Below are 21,738 nucleotides of genomic sequence, written 5' to 3'. Positions count from 1 at the left end.
CTTCCTTGGTATTAGATACAAAAACAAGAGAGAGAAAGAAACATTCCCATTTTACCACATCTCACATATAATTTAGTCAAGAAAAACAACACACTGGGTCTAACTAGAGAGAAATTAAGTTATATTATTGCAGATGAAAATGATATTCCCCAACTAAACGAAGTAGAGAAAAAGTCAGCAAACAAATACAACATTCTGAATGCAAATCACATTTCTATTTCTACAATCATTGGCCAACAGAACAGTTGTAAAGGTCAGGAGTGTACAGTGCAGACTAGAACAATGCAGGTCATAGAACACTGAGAGATAAATTTGGCAATCGTGAGGTAAAATGTCAGAATAGTTCTTATTCAGTAGCAATTATGCTGTGTTCTCTTTGAAAAAGATTTGACTATCTCAAGTTACTAATGGCTTCAATGACCCACTAAAGAAAAAAAAAACTCTGCTAAAAACCTTCCTCCAGCCGCTAGACTTGGCCAGCAAGATACAAAACATTACACGGCAACCACCTACAATTCCCAACGACAAAGAATAATCTGGAAGAACAGAACAAGGAAAACTGAAGTAAAAGGCAAAGGGGGCAGGATAAAATGGGGGTTCACAGAGGCTCTGCTTCTTATATAGAGGGGAACCTCACAAGTCAAACTTTCTGTTTATGGTTAGCTGAACTTTCTGGTTCTCCTTCAGCAGAGCATACAGGTATGGGGTGTCCACTGAGGGCAGGAGGAGAACCCCTCTTCACAGAACTTGTTGCAAGGTCCTCCTGCCAAAGGATACTTCCACCAAAGCAGAGGTTGGGTGGTCATCTGCCATGGGTGCTTTAGCCGAGATTTCTGCATTGTGGGAGGTTGGACTAGGTGACCCTTGAGGTCCCTTCCAACTGTACAATTCTATGAGTTTCTTTACCTTGCTTTTGAGCTCTGTGTATTTTGCAATGACTGGGTGTGAAATTATCACAAATGATAAGCAGGCAAAAGTTTCCTATTTTTCTCTGAGAGAGCATCTCAGTCAGTTTGGATTGTCATCTCCCACCAGTAGAAGGCAGGGACAGACTATGAGGAGGAGTCTTTGTGTTGGGCTCCCCAGTTCTCATAGAATCATAGAGTTGGAAGAGACCACAAGGGCCATCCAGTCCAACCCCCTGCCAAGCAGGAAACAAGTGCACCTTACTTTTAAAATCCTTATTAATTTATTCATTCATTCATTCATTCATTCTCTCCCCAACCCCAACCCCAATCTAAGGAGGACTAGGATTCACGTGGATGGCGATCTCAGGATATCTAAAGCGACAAGTTCCTGCCTCTCCACTTTTCAGATTGAATGGGTGTGCTAACTGAAAGGAGGAACCTGTTTGCTTTCTCCTGCTTTTTTGCCTTCTCCTTTATGTTTTCAATGAAAACTTAATTATCCACCTTGTAGAATTTAATAAATGCGGTGGGGTGAAATCACAAGGCCACTCTACATATGTAAGAGGATGTGGATGTGACCACCCCTCTATTATAATTATAAATGAAATTTCTATACCTCCCTTCATCTGAGGATCACAGGACGGTTTACAATATAAAGACACTAAAATACATACTACAGTAACAAACAAAAATAACAACTCACTCCCCCCCCCCCCACACACACACACATTAGATTGTGGGGATGATTCATTGAGTCCTATGGAACATCAATTTTACTTGAAGCCTGAGGACTATGTGGTCTGGGTGAACACCACCACTTTGCCCCAAAAGGCCTGAAACCCCAGCAATCTAACCTGCCTGGACAGGAGGGTAGGAGAATTTTGTCTATGTGTTTGTTCATGTTGACTTGATGTGTGTGTACGACAAATATTTAGTCCTGCGGGAGGGCTGCCATTTACAGTAAACAATGAGAACTGGCTTGTAACAGGTCACCTCTTGTGAATGCAGAAATGTAAAAAGCCACGCAGTTATGAATACAGCCAAAAACGTCATGTGAGGAATTCAACACGGCACTATGTTGATCCTTCCATCCAGGCAAGCATATCAGCTTCCCAGACAGGACAATCCCTGCTCCTTCCCCCATGCACTGTTCTCAAGGGCACATGAGGGGGGCCTCCATTGTGGAAGCAGAAGTCATGTGAATCCTGCTCCGTGTATATGGGACTGAGGTTGAGTAAGGAAAAATAGAAGCCTTGATAATAATTAGGAGGTAGTACTTTTCTATAGGGACGGGGGTGGCGCTGTGGGTTAAACCACAGAGCCTAGGGCTTGCTGATCAGAAGGTCGCCGGTTCGAATCCCTGCAGCGGGGTGAGATCCCGTTGCTCAGTCCCAGCTCCTGCCCACCTAGCAGTTCGAAAGCACGTCAAAGTGCAAGTAGATAAATAGGTACCGCTCTGGCCGGAAGATAAACGGCATTTCCATGCGCTGCTCTGGTTCACCATAAGCGGCCTAGTCATGCTGGCCACATGACCCGGAAGCTGTACGCCGGCTCCCTCGGCAAGATGAGCGCCACAACCCGAGTCGGACACAACTGGACCTTTACCTTTACTTTTCTATAAGCAATACTTACAGTACACCTGCCCCAGATCTGTACTTGCAACACCACCAATATACACAAAGAACTCGTTTCCATCACATCCATGCCAGACTGCATGATTACTTCTGTTATCCTTTCCTTCCTCTGTCCTGAAAGCGATGGCTTCGTTTATTATTACTATTTATTAAATTTGTATACGGCCCTTCATCTGAAGATCACAACATAAAAATACAAGATAATTCATAGATGTGGTGAGCATGTTGTCTCAAAACATACGGAGTGTGCTTTCTTTCTCCAAGATACTCCTTGCCTTTCAGCTCAACTGCTGAGCAGACATTGGAACAGTGGCTTTCTAAAGGCAATTAAATGTGAGGGAAAGCGCATCCAGGCATGTAGAGCAGATGCCCTTGTCTGAGGGAACAAGATCCATTTTCTATTCATGCCAGAACATTTCCCAATGCTCTGTGCCTTTTAAAAACTTGCCTACTTGCCTGACAGACAAAGTAAGTGAAAAATACATTTAATACATTTTTGTTGAAATACGTGTAATACACTAAAATGTAAAGAAATTGTTCCTTCAGCAGATTCCTGACAAACACAATATTACAGACAATCCATGTGTGTTGAATGACAAAGGTCACCTGCCATTATGAAAAAGTCTGAAGTGCTAGCTTTACTCAAAATATTTTTTTTATAAAGAATTTATTGGTATTTTTCATAACAAAGAATAATCCCACATCCACACCTACATCTACCCAAACAATCACCCACCCACAATTATACCAGACAAATACAAACATAACCAAGATTCTTCTCCTTGTTTACATAGACAAACAAAAAAATTCTTGTTTCGAATCTTTACAATTGACTTTCCCTGCCTTCTCTCCTTCGGTTTCAAATCCAGATTCTACTTTAATAACTTCACCTCTCTAAAAATTAAATTCATTTAAACAAAAAAAATCAAATCTAAACAAACCTCTTAAAATCTTATTTTCAATTTACAATTATATCTCACTTCTATCTTGGATAAAATCAAATCATATTGTAACTTCATGACAATTCATAGCAAAACTTTCTATCTTAACATATTATTCTTGTATCACATCAAAACAAACTTCTTCTTTCCCTTAAACTGCTGCTAATAACAAAAAAAAATTTCAAAATATCCCCTTTCTTATTTAAAGACTTAATATCTTGACACACCGATTTCAGGTTACCATAACAGACCATTTATATTTTACACTTAATACAGTTCACCCTATCCCCCCTCTAACCATTGTCCTTCTCCACCTTACACCGGAACCACTCCTCGAATTGTCCTCTTTTCTTATAAGTCCACAGATCCAGACGTAGTCCATAACAGTCCTTGCCTCGAGCATCAGGGTACACAATTGATCTTCTTCCAGCTTCTCCGGTTCAATGCTGCATTCTTCTTCTATTTGTAGACATCTCAATTTTTTGCCCATCGCTCCCGAGCTCTCACCTCGAGGGCTGGATATAACAATCTTCACCGTCCCGGGCCTGCCACCCCCAAAGGACGTTTCTTTTCCCCGGAGTCGCCAAGCCATCTCTCTCTGTTCTTCTATCATCCCCTTCAGCTCTTTGCCAAGGCTCTCTTCCATAGAATCAATCACCTGAAAGGTCTCCTCTGTGGGAAGCACATTTTTCTTCATGCCCCAGTTCAAGACCATCAGTTTCTGGTTAAGCAGTTCCAGTCTCAAAAAGGTAATCCTTTGTTCATCAGTTAATCCAGAGTTCAAAACAAGCTCAAAAACAAAGCCCAACATGGTAGAAGCGGGCATAGGTGTCAAATTTCAGTTTCTATTTCAATGATTCTCCATCTTAATGCCAGTAATTTTCCACTCCAACTCAAGCTTTCGCAGCCATTTTCCCCGAAACCGGGGCGTAAAGACCACAACTTTAAAAGGGGATATTTTCCATCTTCTTCCTCCCCAAAGGAAAATTTCAATAGTCTCACTTATCAAAAAGACAAAACAATGTAACCATCATTGTAGCAGCAGTCTGTCAAAAACCGTTATTTTCTTGCCACCGAAGGGAGGGAGGCAGGCTTCCTTTCCCTGAAACCTCCCGGATCGTTAAGTCCACAAATTAATCCAATCAAGTACTCACAACCACCGGGCTTCATTTCCTTTCATCTTCTGCAGGGAGAACGTTGTCGCTCGTCACGGCCAGCACTCGCCGCTTTTCCGCCCGGTTGGGGCATGTCCCCTAATGGCCCAGCTCCGCGCTCCCTTCACCCCCACTCCCCCTTTACAGGGGGAACGAGGGAAGGGTACGGAGCTTAGCGGGCCCGCCGGGGAGCCCGAGGCGCGGGACGCTCTTCCCGCGCCTCACCGGAGCCCCGCTTAGCGGTAGCGGGGCTCCAACCCCTGGGCTGGACTGGGTCGCCTCGCTGCCGAGGCAACCCACGACCGCCCGTGATGGCGACCTCGCCGGAAGTCAAAATAATTCAACTCTTTGTCAGGGGCTGGAAGACATTATACAGCCAATCACAATCCCAAACCTTGATAAATATTATTGTACTAAAAATGCACATTGGGATGCAGCAATTTGGGAGAGATATTAAATTAAAAGGATGCTTATCCCCATGAAACATCCCTAACAAATAAGCAAGGGATCCAGATGAGTTTCCAAAGCAAACATGTGAAGGATGACACAGTTTGGAAGCACATCTTAGTAATGTAAAGGTTGGAATATACTGTACCCTCTTGGCATGGTGCTCTGGACAGTTAGTTAGAGAAATCATTTATGAGTCTTCAGTCCAAATCCTGAAATGCTTCACATCTTTTGAAGAGTAATGGTCTCTTCTATGCCCTGAATTTGCCCAGCATCCTGCCTACCACACTGGCCAGCCAAATGCATCACAAACACGGCAGGTAGATGGCGAGAAGCAGACTTATCACCACCAGTTGCTCTGGACTTGCAAGACATTTCCAAAATGCCATGCAACCAGCAATGCCCTCACTCCTCCCTCACAGTTCGAGAATAAGGAGGTGAGCAGTGTTAGAAACTCAGATACATAAGCTACTTCCCAAATTGCCCCTTAAACCTAGGTTACAGTCGCTGTGACGGAATGTCTAGGCACCTTTTTTGAAAAACAAGATTGCAAACCTGAAAGTGAATTGTATATATTGTCAACACAATAAATTTCAAAAAGTGTAATGTGGTGTTTTCCCACTTTTTAAGCTTCTGTTTTGATTCCCTTTGGTTACTTCAGGTGTATTTTGTGGCCTTTTGAAACACAGAAGCAATTAACATTTCCAAAAAGAAAGCATCAAAAGTATCCCAAACCATACTATTGTATTTTGGGCAAATTAATCCAGAGTAACTACCATTTCCTGATTCTGTACTAACAACAACAACAACAACAACAACAACACACACACACACACAGGCATGTTGAGTTGGGCCCAACATTAGGGAGGCCGTCACATGTACATGATGTCACATGCGTGACGCTCCTCACTCCTGCCCCCCAGTCCAGCCAGGCGTCCTTTTGAGGATCGCCAGAACGCCTTCCCAAAAAGCACTCTGGTGATCACAGCAGTGAGTGTGGAGGGTGAAAAACACCCTCCACGCCTCCCGCACCCACCTGGCGGGCCAGCGCTTGCACGAGAATGATGCCTCAGCAGCATCGTCTCACGGTGCTGCCCAGCTGAGAGCAGTGGCAACGCCACCATGATTCTCCTCTCCCTTGAACCTGCAGCCCTGTACAGACGAGGGGTGGTGGCACAGCAACGCTACTGCCGCTGCCTCTCCTCCACTGGGTCAGACCTGACTCAGGAGCAGAGCTGAGGCTGGGCACAAGTGTTTGCCTGGGGGAAGCGGGGGATGGCAACCCTTCATGATTGGAGGGGCTCAGCTCTCTGTCTGGAAATATTAAGGGGGCTGAAGCCCCTTCCGTTCACTATAGCCGGTGCCCCTGCCAACACATATTACATGCCTACACAACTGATGGCAGAGACACCCACCTTGAGTGTCCAGTTCGGTGTCCCTCTTTTGTTTTTAAGCCCCATTCTGGTCCATGGGGTCACGAAGAGTCGGACACGACTGAACGACTGAACAAGTGGGAGTGTAAGGTAAATAACACTTTATTATATTACAGGTAGGTAGCCGTGTTGGTCTGCCATAGTCAAAACAAAATAAAATAAAAAGTTCCTTCCAGTAGCACCTTAGAGACCAACTAAGTTTGTTCTTGGTATGAGCTTTCGTGTATCTGAAGAAGTGTGCATGAAAGCTCATACCAAGAACAAACTTAGTTGGTCTCTAAGGTGCTACTGGAAGGAACTTTTTATTTTTTATTTTTTTGACTTTATTATATTTTAGTATATGTGCTGTCAAAGCAAGCTCGGTAAATTAACACTTTAAAATGCACTACAAGCAGTGACCATTTTAGGCGTGTCCTATATATGTATGACCACGCAGGCACACTGAACCCAGAAATGACCCCAAAGTCACAAAAAGGGGTGGGGCAGGGCAGGAGTGGGGTCTTTGCGGGCTTTTACAATAGATTTTCAAATATATGTGATTTTGCTTAAACGCATGGTGCCTTGGAACTATGACTATCAGGCTCAATGCCACTGATAATACTCCCTAGTGGTTTATTAGAACACCACAAGTAAAGCATGATGGTATAGGTCCAGTAAGGAAAGCATCTCAGGATGCTTAGTACTGACAGAAACAGCATATTTAAAAATAAAATAAAAATACATACTTCAATGGCGCACAATACTTTGTGCCCCAGATTTTCAAGTTTTAAAAAAATCAGTCATAACCTTTATGAAAGAATATTAACTTGCTTTCTCCAATAATGTTTCTCTGGAATAAAAAAAGCTTTTGTAGTTAAGATAAAATGGAAGTATGGCACCCTTAGTGTGGTGACCTCTGGCATTAGAATGAACAGAGAGCACCAATATTTGAGGTTATTTTAAAAGCAGCAAGAAAAGGGCAATAATTCAACTTTTACTTCAACTTGAATTCTTTTCAGGAACAAACAACCAGCTACTAATAATTTATATTTACTTCCCAAATGCGAAAATTATATTTTACTGCATGGCAACACAGCAGTTAAAGTAAGTGGAGGAAAAGTTAACTCCTCCACACTAGCAAAATGAAGAGAATAAAATAATTCATTATTTTATGATAGCATTCACAGAACTATTAACATTTTCATCTGTTATTATTGGTGGCTATATTAGCACATGTTGTTGTTCAGTCGTTCAGTCGTGTCCGACTCTTTGTGACCCCATGGACCAGAGCATGCCAGGCACGCCTATCCTTCACTGCTTTGAGAACACTGTCCAACCATCTCATCCTCTGTCGTCCCCTTCTCCTTTTGCCCTCCATCTTTCCCAACATCAGGGTCTTTTTCAGGGAGTCTTCTCTTCTCATGAGGTGGCCAAAGTACTGGAGCCTCAACTTCAGGATCTGTCCTTCCAGTGAGCACTCAGGGCTGATTTCTTTAAGGATGGATAAGTTTGATCTTCTTGCAGTCCATGGGACTCTCAAGAGTCTCCTCCAGCACCATATTAGCACATAAAAATCACTATATCCTGTTTTTGAACCCAATACTACTACCTGGGTGGTGTTTCTTGGTCACATCTATGCAGGACAGAATGTGGAGGCCTCTTTCATGCCAACATCTTATCATAACGTGTCATCTCCACAAGATTGCACTGAGTAAATTAAAGCACAGAAGACACACTACTTGGGGGGGGGGGTTAGCAAAAATGTGACAGACCAAGACTGTCAATATGTGGTAACTTCCTAGCCATTAAAGGAGCAATTATATCAAAACTTGGGAGTTCAGAACTCCGATGTTTTGAAAAGTCCAGGTTTTGAAAAGAGCATGTACCACTTGACGAAAGCCTGGAAAGGCCCCAAGCTGAGGGATGTGCTGAGAAACTTGAGAGACTGGAGCTGGCCCAGGCTCAAAGAACTGGAACATCAGTAAAAAGATGCCCGACATACATAGAATCAGCACCAAACAAAGTTTTGGGGGAGACAGTGTGCAAGCTTAATTCCCAGCCCTCAGATCACATTAAGTAGAAGGCACAGCGGCTGGAGGTATTAGATGCCACCGCAAGTCTAGCTGGTATGCACAAAGTTAGAGCAACAGCTGGCCAAGCTGGCCCAGTTGAAGCACATTGAAGGCTGTAATACAAGACGCAATCCAGTGTCCTAAGACTTTCGGGGGCAGCAGATTCTGTAAGTCAGCTAGACAAAGCCTATCCAGCCCCTGTAGGAAATTTTGAAGACACGGCTCCTTTAATTCTAGGCATCTTCCTAAGCTTCTGTTTGCAGAAGCTTTATAAATCGTTACAGAACACTTAGTCATACTTCTCCAAGGGTAAAAGGTAACGGTAACGGGACAAAACAAAATAAAATAAAAAATTCCTTCCAGTAGCACCTTAGAGACCAACTTTGTTCTTGGTATGAGCTTTCGTGTGCATGCACACTTCTTCAGGTAACGGGACAATTAAGTCCCATCAAAGGTGATAATGGGGTGCAGCACACATCTCGCTTTTCAGGCCAAGGGAGCCGGCGTTTGTCCACAGACAGCTTTCCGGGTCATGTGGCCAGCATGACTTAACCGCTTCTGGCACAATGGGACACCGTGACAAGTGCCAGAGCACAAGGAAATGTCGTTTACCTTCCTGCCGCAGTAGTACCTATTGATCTACAGTTGCAATGGTATGCTTTCAAACTGCTAGGTTGGCAGAAGCTGGTATCAGAAGGAAATGGGGCAGATCTTGCAATTTACCAGGGACGACTACAATGACCCACTGCTTCAGCTTCCACCAACATCTACCCCCACTACTTTAAAACTCTTCTTAATTCCTCAAATTCTTCCATTTGTCATTTTCATCCAGAGTACCCGGTTAGACCTCTCTATTCATACCTGGTCCCAGATCCTGCTACATGTCTACATCCCTTGTTCTTTGCAAGATCCTGATTACAATTCAGAGATGGTAGGTTTCCTAACTTGCTCCATATTGTGTAAGTAGCCTTAAAACTCACATCATCTATCACTTCTGGTTTCCCGTGGTAACATTTCGTTCTAGAAAGAAAGGATTTTAGACCTTACCTGGATGGCTTTGAGAACTCATTGCTAGCAGAATTTAAACAAGTGTGAGAAAAAGAGGCTAGCTTCTGAACAGACAACAGTCCTGAAGAGCTTCAGCGCTCCAATGGAACATAGGACGTAAATTCAGGAGGAAACACATTCATAGCCACCAGATAAATTCCAGATCAGAAAGACATTCTATGTTGTGAAGCAATGCAATCCAGCAAGATGGTAGACTATTCAAGTTGTTTTCAAAACGTAATCCTGTAAAGAAAAAAATGCCAAATGAATTTGGTTTCTTACATCCAGTGTTCATGCTCCCATACTTTACTGCTTGTTACCATCTTTCATTTTAAGACACAACAGATCATTATATACCACTCTGCATCTCTTCCAGCATTTCTCCTTTTGCCTGATTTCACTCTCACCATATGTACATTCATATTTCAGGGCAACAGTAAAGGGTTTTTTAATAAATGCATCAAGCAGAAAGTCTCAGCTGATCGTCTATCAAGTGTTTTTAGAAGCAGCACTGGTTGAAATACAGGTTTTTAGCTAAATTCAGATATTAATTGTGCACATACGCTGACTTAGCCGCACAATTTAGGGAGAATCTGCTGCTCCAGACACTCTAAGCAGAGGGCCTATTTTATGTTTCCCCTTCAACCCTCCTCCATCCCACCCTGGTGCCTCTCAAACTATTGTTACTCATCACCTGTAATTTCTCCTCCCCTTCTCTTTTCAGTTAACTTTTATCTTATCCCTTCTCCCAACAGAATATTAAAAACACGATAAAATATCAAACATTAAAAACTTCCCTAAACAGGGCTGCCTTCAGATGTCTTCTAAAAGTCAGATAGTTATTTATTTCCTTGACATCTGATGGGAGGGTGTTCCACAGGGTAGGTGCCACCACCAAGAAGGCCCTCTGCCTGGCTCCCTGTAACCTCACTTCTTGCAGTGGGGGAACTGCCAGAAGGCCCTCGAAGCTTGAACTCGGTGTCTGGGCTGAACAATGGGGATGGAGATACTCCTTCAGGTATACTGGGCCGAGGCCGTTTAGGGCTTTAAAGGTCAGCACCAACACTTTGAATTGTGCTCGGAAAGAAACTGGGAGCCAATGTAGGTCTTTCAGGACTGATGTTATGTGGTCTCGGCCGCCACTCCCAGTCACCAGTCTAACTGCCGCATTTTGGATTAATTGTAGTTTCCAGGTCACCTTCAAAGCTAGCTCCACATAGAGCGCATTGCAGTAGTCCAAGCGGGAGATAACCAGAGCATGCACCACTCTGGCAAGACAGTCCATGGGCAGGTAGGGTCTCAGCCTAAGTACCAGATGGAGCTGGTAGACAGCTGCCCTGGACACAGAATTGACCTGCTCCATGGTCAAAGGTATCAAAGGCTACCCGGAGATCCAGCAGAACTAGGAAACAGATTTCACCTTTGTCCCTAGCCCGCCGGAGAACTTCGACCAGCGTGACCAAGGCAGTTTCAGTCCCATGATGAGGCCTGAATCCCAATTGGAAAGGATCCAAATGGTCCACATCCTCCAGTCGTGCCTGGAGTTCTTCATGTCAGCACGGCTTAGGTTTGCAAAGTTGCACCTGAAGAAACTACAAGACTTCTGGAACAATGTCCTTTGGACAGACAAGACCAAAGTGGAGTTGTTTGGCCAAAATGCACAGCAGCACCACATTTGGCAAAAACCAAGCACAGCGTATCAGCACAAACACCTCATACCAACTGTCAAGCAGGGTGGCAAAGTGGTGATGATTTGGGCTTGTTCTGCAGCCACAGGACCTGGGAACCTTGCAGTCATTGAGTTGAGTATGAACTCCTCTGCACAGAGAAGTATTTTAGAGTCAAATGTGAGTCCCTCTGCCCAAAAGCTGTAGCTTGGCTGAAACTGGGTCATGCAACAGGACAATGATGCCAAGTACACCAACAAATCTACAACAGAATGGCTGGAAAAGAAAAGAACCAAGGTGTTGCAATGCCCTGGTCAAAATCCAGACCAGAGAGCCGTGCATAAACAAATGCCAGCAAACCTCAACAAACTGAAGCAATGGTGTAAAGAAGAGTGGGCCAAAAATCCTTCACCACAATGGAAGAGACTGATAAAGTCATACAAAAACAATTACTTCCAGTTATTGCTGCTAAACGTGGTTCTATTGAATTGTAAGGTATACTTCGTTTTTCACACATGGCTTCTCCATTTTGGTTTTATTTTTCTTAAATAAGTCTTGACACAGTGTAATATATCCTGTGTTGTCGTTCATCTGAGGTTGTATTGTAAGACTTGTTAAGAAACAGATGACTGTTATTATGTCCTGTAAAACCACAGAATTCAAAGAGGATATACTTTCTTTTTTCCCATGACTGCATATAGCAATCTCAGACTCAAAATATAAAAATTAAAAAGACTATGCAAATCTAGAAGGTTTCCTTGCACTAATTTTGACTGCACCAAAATCCAGCTAAAACTTAATCTCTTCTTGCTGGGTGGCATTTTGGATTTCCAAATGTAGCACAGTGAACGTTGCCATAGCTACAGTGAAATTCTACAATAACTACTGCCTTGCAATGGCTTGATGCCTCTATACAAGCAGCTGAGCTTACTTAATTCACCACCCTTTTAAGACTCAAAAACAGCAACCTGTTTTTGATCCTGGGTTTTTCTCCCCCGTTTTTCTCTAGCAGAAGCTCCCTCAACAAAGTTTGTGTTACCAGTGTAAATAAATGCAGAGCAATGAGTGGAGCACTCTTTCATCCCAGTACCCAGTCCACACTACACCCATGTACCTGGGAGTAAGCCCCATTGAAATCATAAAAAATTACTGTACTTAAAAAAAAGGTGTATAGGATTGCATAGTAAACGTAAAAGGAGCAATGGCACTTAAGCTTCAAAATCCAGGGAAGGGAGATAACAAGGAACCAAAGACACTGGAAAATATGGGAGGGGTCCTCCATTAGCACCCCCAAAACCAATACTAAAAGCAGCAAAGGGACTCCACCACCTGGCCAAGAATCCTTCCACAATGGAATTATGAATTTTGGTCACAAAAAAAATATGAACCACATATCAAAGGCCGTAGCTGCCATCTACTTTTCCGAACGACTCAAAAACTGTAAATATGTGAGCCCTGCAAACATTCCCCAAGGAAGACTAACAAATAGAAGGCTGGAGAGCCTCTTTCTGTTCTTCCATTGGGAAATATTAGTACAGGGAGAGGTATGTTTTACAAATTTTCCATATAAGTGATTATGGTTGGCATCAGTTCCAGATGCTTTTGCAATTTGATTAATAATTTTGTCATTTTGTCCTATCTTTATAGATTTGTCCTGTTTTCTAAGCTATTGCTTGCTTACTACTGAGTACAGGTAATAGATAATGTATGTATTCTCACTGAAATGTAACTATTCCACACGGAAACAGATGTTCACTATATATCTTGTTCTATCTTATCAGCTCAATGATTAAGCCCCTTTGTGGGAAGAAACACTGAGTTTACTGGAACAGCGTCTGGGTGTTGACTTATGAATAGGTGTTACTTCTATCAAATACAAGTGATTGTAGAGAAAAAGACTACATCTATATTTCTCTGTTTGTCTATACACCTTACTGTGGAGCACTTGTCCTTGGCGATATATTTTTCTGTGACTTATAAATGTATAGAAGACACCAGACGAAATTGTACTGTAACGGTTGCTGCCACAGTAGTGAAGTGTTTCTTGACAGAATAAATGCAAATTGAGTACCTTGCAGAACCATCACTTTCCACTGAGGAGCTGTTTATTGAAAAACTAGTAATCAAGTATGCCTCATTCATAACCAACCAAAAAAAGGCAATCAATAATTCTGCTGCTAACAAGCCCCAAATAAACATCCATTGGTTCTACTGAATGGCTGCAAATTTAAGGCAAATCCATCCAATGCCAGATTAGGAGGACATCCAAACAGTCATGATGTAACTTCAGAATGCAATTTTAAAAGCATATTCATACAAAACTTTATACAAAGGGTTACACGTAATCTCTGCTGACAAATTCCAACACAAAATTTACAGATAATTTCAAATCATGCAGCTCTATTACTGTTAGTTACAGAACTTTACTTTTAGTAGTTTATAAACTAATCAGACTCACACTTTTCCAAATGCTACCACATGTATTCCTGTAATGCATCACAAAGTATTAATACTCAGAAAGTAGCTTAAAGTGCTATCCAGATAAAATTCAGACACAGAAATTTCTTACAAGATTGCCACATACTAAAAACAAGCAGACTGCACACCCTCACTGCACAAAATATTAATTTCAAAACATAGTAAAACAAATAGGGAAAGAACAGTCTCAGGTAACTGAGAAAATACTGTGGTGCAGCAGTCAATGAGGGCTGGGGGAGTTGGATGCAAATCTCCATCCAGCCATAAAGCTCCACTGAACGAATATGGCCCAGTTACTTTTTCTCAGACTAACAAACTTCATAGTGTTGCAAGAATAACATGGAAAATGGCAGAGTAGCAGGTATTCCAACTTGAGCTATTTAAATGAAAGGCAAATATGAATGTAATAAGGAGCTATATAGATAAACAAAGATATACCTGTGTATCTATTATAGATCACTGCTATATACATTTTCAGCTTTGTATTCTTGTAATAAAAAAGTGTGCCTAGGCATTCCGTTGTTGCGCCCATAACCTAGGTTTAAGGTGCCATTTACCGGTGCTCCTAGCTTTCCTATCTCCTAGCTTTCCTATCTCAGTTTCTAACACTGATTATTTGTACCCCGCCCATGAGACTGAGTTGCCCCAGTCACTCTTGAAATATGGATATATGGATACATAGCAGTATAGAATGTATGGAATGTATTCAACTGCATTTTACTCATAGATTTGTTGAAATTAATGAAGAGAACTAAGTTACATAGGACCATTGATGTAAATGGGTTTACTATTGAGTAGAACTTAGTTGAATACTGCCCCAGGTTCTTATTAGATAGTTCATTTTGTTGTTGTTGTTGTTGTTGTTGCAACAATCCATCATATTCTAAAAAATAGGTAAACTAACCAAACTCAGATACAAATACCTTACTATTACTATAGTTAAAAAGTTTGTCTGCAAATTACAGCTAGCTACTTAGAAAAGCTGACAAAGCTTTAGAAGATTGGGTGAATTGTCCTCCATTTGATATCCTAAAGCAGAGCTTTCCAAACTGTGTGTCGCAACACATTAGTGTGTCGTCTGCAGTGTGTAGGTGTGTCATCCCCACACGCTTCCTGGGGCTGGAAAGGGTTAGCTTTAACCTCCGGTTTGCTAGTAAAACTGAATTACTGCGTCACAAAATGATGCATGTCCAAAAAGTGTGTCGCCAACTTGAAAAGCTGTGTCCTAAAGTATTGTATACAATCATGCATGCACACGTCACAGCACACACCGTGTAACATGCATTGCTTATGTGTTGCTTTCCCACCCCCTTTTCAAAAGTAGAGATTGTGACAACCAGACACACACTCCCATGACCTGGTATGCAGTATAGATAGAAAAGCAGTCTGCTTCCTTGCACCAACCAACCCTTAGAACAGGGGTCAGCAACCTTTTTCAGCCGTGGGCTGGTCCACCGTCCCTCAGACCATGTGGTGGGCCGGACTATAATTTTTTTAAGGGGGGGAGGAATGCCTATGCCCCACAGATAACCCAGAGATGCATTTTAAATAAAAGGACACATTCTACTCATGTAAAAACACACTGATTCCAGGACTGTCCGCGGGCCGGATTGAGAAGGCAATTGGGCCGCATCCAGCCCACGGGCCTTAGGTTGCCTACCCTTGCCTTAGAATATGTATTGAAACAAGAAATAAGATGTATGTTTCAGAAATCATGCATTGCATTTTAAGCAGGGTTTTCAGTCAGAACAGCTTGAAATACAAGCTTTGTGTATGTGGTTTACTCTGAACAAAGATCAGCAGAAGCTACAGAAGCTTTACTATTAATACACCTTTGAAGGTGGCTATCAATGTATTAGTATAGTTTACATTTAATATGTACAATAAATCTTTACAAATCCTGATTTGAATTCCATTCTACATCTGCAAAATGAGAACAACCATGACAGATGATATACCAGATGATAGAGAGAATTACACTTGTACACGAGAAGTCGAACAGAATCCATTCTGACTTCTGATTGGCTGCAGTAAGCCGCAGAAGTCCCGCCAGATGTTCGGAATTCAAAAGAATGTTTGAAAACTGAAACACTCACTTCCGGTTTTTGATCATTCAGGAGCCGGAACATTAGACTCCCTAGGCATTCGGAAGCCGAGGTACAACTGTAATAAAATTAGGAAGCTTTGCTAACTAAACCACTGTGAACTTGAAAGACTGTAACAACGCCTGAAGTCCACTCCAAATATTCAACACTTCTTTGTTCTGCTAGATATCTTAAGACACATGTGTCATCCAATATTTTAAAAAGCAAATGATGAAACTTGCAGCACAAGCACCCTCAAACCCTTGCCATGGAAGCAAACCATCAACTGGCACGTGGGTGGGGGGGGGGGGAAATAAGAGCCTGTAGGATTAGGCCAATGGTGTAGTGGTTAAGAGCAGTGGGCTTGTAATCTGGTGAACCGGGTTCGATTCCCCGCTCCTCCACATGCAGCTGCTGGGTGACCTTGGGCTAGTCACATTCTCTGAAGTCTCTCAGCCTCACTCACCTCACAGAATGTGGAGGGAAAGGGAGATTGTTAGCTGCTTTGAGACTCCTTAGGGTAGTGATAAAGAGGGATATCAAATCCAAATTCTTCCTCTTCTTCTTCTCATAGGAGCAAAGTAGATACTTATGGGAAGCAAGCAAGCAGGACTTGAGCACAAGAGTACTATCCTCTTCTGCAATTTTCAGCAACTAGTATTCAGAACATATGGCCTCCAAGCATGGAGATAGCAACTGTGGCTAGTAGCCACTAATAGCCTTGTTGTTGGCATCCATCTGTCTCAAGAGACAGAGGACACCTCCGGGGGTGATGTCAAGCCACTGCGTTAGCAGCACCAAAGTGACCTCCCTGGGGTGCAAGCCTAAACAGGGTGTATTGAAGTCCTGAGGTGCCCAGAAGACAGGACCACCCTCTCAGCCTCGCTGAGGTGGTCCAAAGCAAAGCAGAGCAATAGGTCTGGCATCAGCTTGGCCAAACTGGAAGGAGGCATACAAGACTCCACTCTGGATTTGTGCAGGGCAGAGCTTTCCAAACTGGGTGTCGTGACACAACAGTGTATCAGCCGCAGGGTGTCTGTGTTTCACACGATTGCTCTCCATGCTCCTCTTGGGGCTGGAAAAGGGTTAGTTTAACCTCCGGTTTGCTAGTAAAACAGAAGTACAGTGTCGCAAAATGATGCATGTCTAAAAAGTGTGTCACCAAGGTGTTATTTGCAGAAGACACCTCGCTAACAATCAAAAATCCAATGGAAAATATGCAGGTAATAGAGGCACATTTGGGGGGGAAATGAAGAAATAACAGGGTTGTGAATTAATTGGTCCAAGTCAGAGATGATAATATTAAATTACGGTGAAGATGAAAAACAATTTTTTGAAAGAAATAAAAATAGATATAAAGTTAAGAAATGTAATAAAGTACTTAGGAATAACTATAACAATAAATTCAGAAAATTTAAAGAGAATCTTAACAAATTAAAGAGGGAAATTAAGGAAAAGCTGGAGGAATATAAGAAAATTAAGATATTAACAATTAACAAAAAGATGAACAGGTCAAGTCCGTAATGATACACTGGGCAAGAGACTTGAGACATAATATTCAGATAGCAGATTGGGGAAAGTTATGGAAAACAGACCTGAAATTTACAGCCTGTTGTACTTTGAAAGAGAATTACATGAAAATGATGTACCGGTGGTATTTGACTCTGAATAAGTTGGCAAATATATATATATATATATATATATATAGGACAAGTACAAATACCTGCTGGAAATGTAAAGAAAAAGAGGGTACCTTTTATCATATGTGGTGGACTTGTAATGTGGTAAAAGCTTTCTGGGAGTTGATATATAATGAAATAAAAAAATGTTTAAAATACATTTTGTTTAAAAACCAGAAGCTTTTTTTATTAGGATTTATAGGTACCGATATCCCAAAGGACCAGAAAAGACTTTTTATGTATGGAACAACAGACACACGGATGCTACTAGCTCAGAGATGGAAACAAGACAAAGTCCCTACCAGAGAAGAATGGCAAACCAAGTTGATGGACTATGCCAAACTGACTGGAAAACTCAGGAACCAAGAGGACAAAAACTTTACAAAAGAATGGGGGGCGGGGTGTAAGTTACTTAAAAGACCACTGTAAGCAGATGGAAACACTGGCAGGATTTTGATTCCACTTGTAGTGTAATAATTACCATGGGAAATATGGATTGATATAATAGAGTATGGAAGAAGATGCAGTTTTAATGTTTAAAATGGGACTCCAGGGAGGGGGTGGGGAAGAGGCCTGAGATTCAGAGAAATCTCTGTATATGAATATGCATCTGAATTTTTTAAATATAATTTTGTATTGTAAAACCAAATAAAAATGATTTCATAAATAATTAAGCTTTCATGGTTTGGGAAAATAGTGATAATTACAATGAAAATTTTGTCTAGAATAATTTTTTTATTTGGAATATTTGGAATGGAGATAAAGTTGGCAAAGCATAATTAATAAATTTTTCAATGAGGATAAGAAAACTAGAATAAAAGAAGATGGTATAAACCCCAGAAAACAGGTTGAATGGGTCTCTCCAACATAAAGTTATATAGCAAATCAGTTAAGATATAACATAGATGGGATAACAGAACAAGGAGAGTTAGAATGGTTAGAGTGGTACACAGAAAGTGAGGGAGAAGTTAGTGAATATATATTTTATCAAACCAAATAGGCAATGAAAATCCCTCATTAAGAAACATCATTGGGATAAGGGTGAAATATAAAGGAAAATTGATACCAGCAAATTCCCCACTAACTCTGGTGGTGGTGATGATAGAAGACTTCCCATGAAATTTAAAAAAGGAAATTGAAAAAGAAGCGAAAGAGAAAACTTAAAATTAAAGAATGGGTGGAGAAAATTGGAAGCAAAGAACAATTAAGAGAAGCTCTAACAGGAGTAAAATAACTTGGTTTAGCTGTATACAACTGGAGCAATGGACAAGGAAGTGGTTAAGGGAAAACAAGAACTGCAAAGAATATACAAAATTTGAAAAAATATTATAAAAAGGGGGATAAAGAAGAAATATAGTTTAAAAGGGGAAACAAGTGAAATTTATAAAATGTAAGTAGAAATGGAGAATCAGCAAGATCAATTAAAAGAGGTGTGGGAAAAGGAGACAACAGAGCAGATAAATAGTCAAAGCTGGGGAAAATATTGAAGAAACACACTATGAAAATATTATCTATAAGGATAAAAGAAAATTATTATAACTTAGTTTGGAGTTGGTATTTAACACCAGATTAAATCACTATTCGGTGTTATGTTGGAGGGGATGCCAGGAAACCAGGACTTCTGTTCACATGTGGTGGGGCTGTAAATATTTACAATTTGGGGGGGCAAAGGGTGTTTAAAGAAATAACAGAAATCACTGGGTTAAAGCTGACCGAAAATTATTATCAATTTACGATGGGCTGGAAGGTTCGCAGGCTATGAAGGACTTGCTCACAAATTTAATGACAGCTGCACAAGTTATTATAGCTAGGAAGTATAAGGGGCAAGGTGAATATAAAATGGAAGAATGGTATAAAGAGGTGCAGGATAAAGAGGTGTGGGATATAAATATTAATGATAAATTAACATGTGCTATTAAGGTAAGACAGGGAATGAGATATGGAAGGTGTTTGCAGAATATGTACCGTTAAAATGGAAAGGGATCAACCATTGCAAGAGGAGTTAAAATTTTGGGAGGCTGGATAGTTATAACGGAATGGTCTCGGTGATGGGGTACACATTTTTATTCTTATTTTTTATTATTACTTTGTCAAAATAAAATTATAAAATTGGGGGGGGGGTTGTCATCAACATGAAAAGTTTGGAAAGCTCTGGTGTAGCTTCTCCTTAGCCTTCCCTTCTCCCATATGGTGCTTAAGTCCAAGAACCAGGCCCTTTAAATGCAGCAGGAGGCCACAGCAATCACCTCCCTCTCTGCTGTCCTGTTCCTCCTAAGTACCCTTTGGATCAGAGCCATGAAAACAATGACATACAACTATACGGCAATTCTGACATCAGGGCATCCATGCCCAAGGCCCCTTGGGTCCTGAGGGGAGAAAAGAACATGCTCAGCTTCCCGTTTTCCAGACTTACAAACAGGTTCACCAAAGGCATTCAGAACATGACTGTGATCTGTAAAAACACCTGCTGATGTAGACTCCATTCTGCTTGCACATTGGAGGCAGTGGAGATGTGGTTGACTGACAGGGATTCTAGATGCTTCTCTGTCTAATCCAAAGAAGAGAGTGATATCTGGACCCCTATTTATCTCTGGGGCCTTGGTGGTCATATGGCCCATGAGCACATGGACACCTGTGGATTACCAGAGGTAAGAAATGGAGAAGGACCAACCTTACTGCTTGCAGCTCCAGATAGTTTATCAGTCTTTCTACCTCTTCCAGAGCCCAAAGTTTAATGGATTTTCCCCCAAATGATTTTCACTGCCCTTAGTCTAAGAGCCACACATCCACAGTGATCTGGAGTAACTCCTGGAAGGAGACTTCCCTGTAGAGAGACAGCAGAGTAGAGAACGCCTCACCCTTTTGCTCAGTTGAACTTTTAACATAGTGGTGGTGTACAATCTCCAATTGATAAGGGAGGAAGGCCCACTGGAGCAGACTTGAATGGAACGGCACCCATGGGATGGACCCTATGGAAGCAATTATTGCTCCCTGGGCTAGATGGAAGATGTCTAGCCTTTGTGAAACAAGAACTACTCCCACCACCTTATGCAGTATGGAGATGTGCTTCCTTGGCAGACTCACCACACCATCTGGGTGCTGATCACTGCTGCTAGATGTGACATCTCCTGTAAAGGTACTAACTAGCTCCTTTCCATATTTATCTGGAAATCATGCTGGGAATCCTGTGTTGTTGTGACATCCTGATGGTGGGCATGTGGGGAGAGCCTGAGCACACAAGAATGCCAACCAGGTAAAGAAACATGTGGGCACCCTGCCTTCTCAAATGTAGTACCACTGCCACCTATACCTTTGTAAACATGCTTGGAGCAATGGTTAAACCAAATGAAAGAGCTGTATTGGTAGCATCTACTCCGGTAGGCAGAACACACCTACTGGAAATGCAGTCAGTGAATCTGTGTATATATAGCTAGACTTCTGTCAAGTCCTGGAAGTACATGAAGTCCCCAGGCTCAAGGCTCTCCAGTAATGTCTGGAGAGTCTCCATCCAGAACTTTCTTAACAATCAAATGACCCACTTCAAATTCAATATGGTACTCTGGTCCCCCAATTTATTAGGAATAGCAGATAGAATCTGAGAATATGGCACAACTTCTGTTGCCTTGATGTCCTGAAGATGCTTGATGACCTGTAGCTTCAATTGATGTTTTTGACACTTGCAGGCCCTGGAGCAAGAGGCAAAGTGGTGAGGTATCCATCTGATGATGCTCAGAATCCATTGCTCCATAGTGGAAGCCAACCACTGGTATGGGTGCCTGGTCATGCCTATTGCTGTTACTATTGTTGCCCTCCCTGCCCCACTGCCAGCCTGCCTGACTGACCAGCTTTGGAGAAGGTAATCTAGCTCTACCTCTGCTGTCATGCAGCAAAGCCCTGTCCACCCCAGAAGAGCCTAGAACCTCTGCCATCCCAGGGAGGATAGCAAATCTTAACAGAATGAAAGGAGGAAAGGGTGCCCTTGCTTCCCCTCCAATCATCTCTTTGGTCCCTGGAACAATGCTTTCCTCTTGTGACTAGCTTTCACCAAGACATAATCAAGCCCATCCCCAAAAAGTTTGCCCTCATTTAAGGCGTCACTGGAAAACTTCTCTTGGCCTTTCCAATTATTTAGTTATAGCTGCCTGTGCACAGCTACATCCATGATTATGGCCTTGATGAAGAACTGTAGTGCATCCACTGAAGTATCAGCCACAG

At 41.9% G+C, this 21,738-nt stretch overlaps 1 protein-coding gene across 4 annotated transcripts in view; it reads right to left on the bottom strand.

Annotated features, from left to right (window-relative positions):
- Nucleotides 1-21,738, bottom strand: part of HDAC4 (histone deacetylase 4) — a 141,693-nt gene that overhangs the window by 106,936 nt on the left and 13,019 nt on the right. For all 4 annotated transcript variants that reach the window (XM_033171306.1, XM_033171304.1, XM_033171305.1 and 1 more), the window contains exon 2: nucleotides 9,616-9,858. Coding sequence is in view for 3 of the 4 variants with exons in the window: in XM_033171304.1 (XP_033027195.1) it covers nucleotides 9,616-9,637 (22 nt within the window). In the remaining variant the exon portion in view is untranslated. The remainder of the gene's footprint in view (nucleotides 1-9,615; nucleotides 9,859-21,738) is intronic.

This window comes from Lacerta agilis, chromosome 1 (genome assembly GCF_009819535.1).
Source record: "Lacerta agilis isolate rLacAgi1 chromosome 1, rLacAgi1.pri, whole genome shotgun sequence".
In the NCBI taxonomy this organism is placed as follows: domain Eukaryota; kingdom Metazoa; phylum Chordata; class Lepidosauria; order Squamata; family Lacertidae; genus Lacerta; species Lacerta agilis.
This window is presented reverse-complemented; position numbering and strand designations above follow the sequence as displayed.